Source organism: Anarrhichthys ocellatus, unplaced genomic scaffold (assembly GCF_004355925.1).
Source record: "Anarrhichthys ocellatus isolate YVR2014 unplaced genomic scaffold, GSC_Weel_1.0 scaffold16, whole genome shotgun sequence".
In the NCBI taxonomy this organism is placed as follows: domain Eukaryota; kingdom Metazoa; phylum Chordata; class Actinopteri; order Perciformes; family Anarhichadidae; genus Anarrhichthys; species Anarrhichthys ocellatus.
This window is the reverse complement of record NW_022280046.1, coordinates 5,525,084-5,527,194: the sequence shown is the minus strand read 5'-3', so window position 1 is coordinate 5,527,194 and position 2,111 is coordinate 5,525,084. Positions and strand designations below refer to the sequence as shown.

The 2,111-nt window shown below is 40.3% G+C and overlaps 1 protein-coding gene across 1 annotated transcript in view; it reads left to right on the top strand.

The window, feature by feature from the left end:
- The first annotated feature begins 857 nt into the window (after positions 1–857).
- Positions 858–2,111, top strand: part of ssna1 (Sjogren syndrome nuclear autoantigen 1) — a 2,165-nt gene continuing 911 nt past the window's right edge. The window contains exons 1-2 of the mRNA XM_031855646.1: positions 858–1,151; positions 1,865–2,064. Coding sequence (XP_031711506.1) covers positions 1,100–1,151; positions 1,865–2,064 — 252 coding nt within the window. The 5' untranslated portion in view covers positions 858–1,099. The remainder of the gene's footprint in view (positions 1,152–1,864; positions 2,065–2,111) is intronic.

The following is a 2,111-nucleotide window of genomic DNA, read 5'->3' as shown; positions in this document are numbered from 1 at the left end:
TGTGAAGGTTATAATAATCAGTTTTCTGTTTACAGGTGTTTAAATGATTTTAAATGTGTGCTAACTGTAGTGTAGGCTAAATAACAGAAATATCTCTCCATATAATGCAACACAGTTCACCAACACTAAACTACATCCTGATTGTTGTATTAGACTGTATTTTAACTGGGTGGACCTAACTGAGTGTATTATACCAGGTTAGATTAGATGTTGGGGCTGTATATTAAGTAATTAACAATAGTAGCACCTTTACCAGCTGCAGCATTAAGGTCATGTTCACTTTAATGCATCAATAATTATAATTCAATAATATGAAATCCTTCTTAAATGGGTAATTCTGCATACGTTTACTTTCGAAACTTTAGCCTTCCATTTGATGCAAGTCTTTTGCACTTTTACTTTTCAAAATGCATTGCATAATATTAGCATATCCACATTGCGGTATTGTTACTTTTACTTCAGTAGAAGATGTTAGCGTTTCAAATGTAATTGCGTCGCCTTGCCTTGTAGTACAAACAATGACCAGAAGAGGGCGCCAGCGCAGCACATTAGGTCTATAGCAGCTAAAAATAAGAAGACGAAGAAGAACGGTCGGTACATCCGTATCGTATCCGGTAATATCTTTGGTTCATTTCAATATCTTAGATTAATTAATATTATTAAGAAAATATGAGCTCGTTGTTTTGTTTCTTTTTTCTTTTCCTTTTGAATTTAATTTTGTATATAAGTAGCCTATTAGACATCCTGATCCACACTCCATACCAGTTGGTGGCGGTAATGCACTAATTCATTGTTTGCCAACCGCCAATAAACCTCAAACAAGAAGAAGAAGAAGAAGAAGAAGAAGATATCTTTGGTTCAGTTGTCCCGGGAAACCCGCCTCGTACGGGTACTCATTGTTAGTTCAAAACACTTTTATGTGGAAAGACATCTGTATGTTCGGATACACGTCTCAGCCCTGGCGCGCTTACCTCAGTGAGACGAATCAGAAGCTAGCCCCGACCGCAGGAGTTCAGATAAATAGTAAGTTAGTTAACTCGCTTAAGCAGTGTTGAGCCGCGGTGGAAGATTATAGTTCGGCGGTTATTTCAGATCCAACATGACTCAGCAAGCTGCTGCTCTGCAGACCTACAACAATGAACTGGTTAAGTGTAAGTTACTCATTTATCTTGTCATTCAATAATTCTATTGATGAATGAAAATACTGTGACGCTGAGAGGATTAACGTTAACCGCAGGTGACAGTTTCGGCGACGGGGTGTGCAGACTTTAATATTAGACCAACAACGGGCAGGATAGTACTGCACGATCTGATGAACCTTTACAGATTATGATGTGTATCATCTGGAGATCAGCTGTTAACGCAATGCACAACACAACAGTGCAGCTGAGGGCTACCAGCTATCACTTTTAAATAGCTGGAGTAGGTTTAACACATTGGTTGGCTCATCCCTAAAACTAACAAAAATGTACAGTCAAAGTGTTTTCAGTTTCTGATAAAGATCCATGAACCAAGTTCATTCGCTATCAGATGCTGTTTTATCTGTTTCTAGTCTGTCAGACCTCATTTGAAGGTTGAATTATTTATTAATAATGGTCAGAAATGTTTAAAACTACCCCAAAAATGTAATGTAATGTAATGTCATTTTCAAATTTATCTTTCCAATGTGTTTTTTAATTAATCATCTAGCCTACTAAATCACAATCTCCCAGAGCCCAAGGTAGCGTCTTCATATTGCTTGTTTCGTCCGACCAACAGTCCAAAATATTCAGTCTACAGAGGAAAGCATTGAAGAATCATCCATCACTGGCCTAAAGCTGACCCAGCGAGGCTCCGGTGTAATGAACCTTTTTGTCTCCGTCAGGTATCGAGGAGCTGTGCTCCAAGCGGGAGGAGTTGAACAGTCAGATCAAGCAGGAGGAAGAGGAGAAGGTCCGGCTGCAGCACGACATCCGCGTCCTCTCAGAGAAGCTGTGCAGAGTCAACGAGAGCCTGGCTCAAAGACTCGCCGCCCGCTCCACTTTTGACCGAACCATCGCAGAGACAGAGGCTGCATACACCAAGGTGTGTGTGTGTGTGTGTGTGTGTGTGTGTGTGTGTGTGTGTGTGTG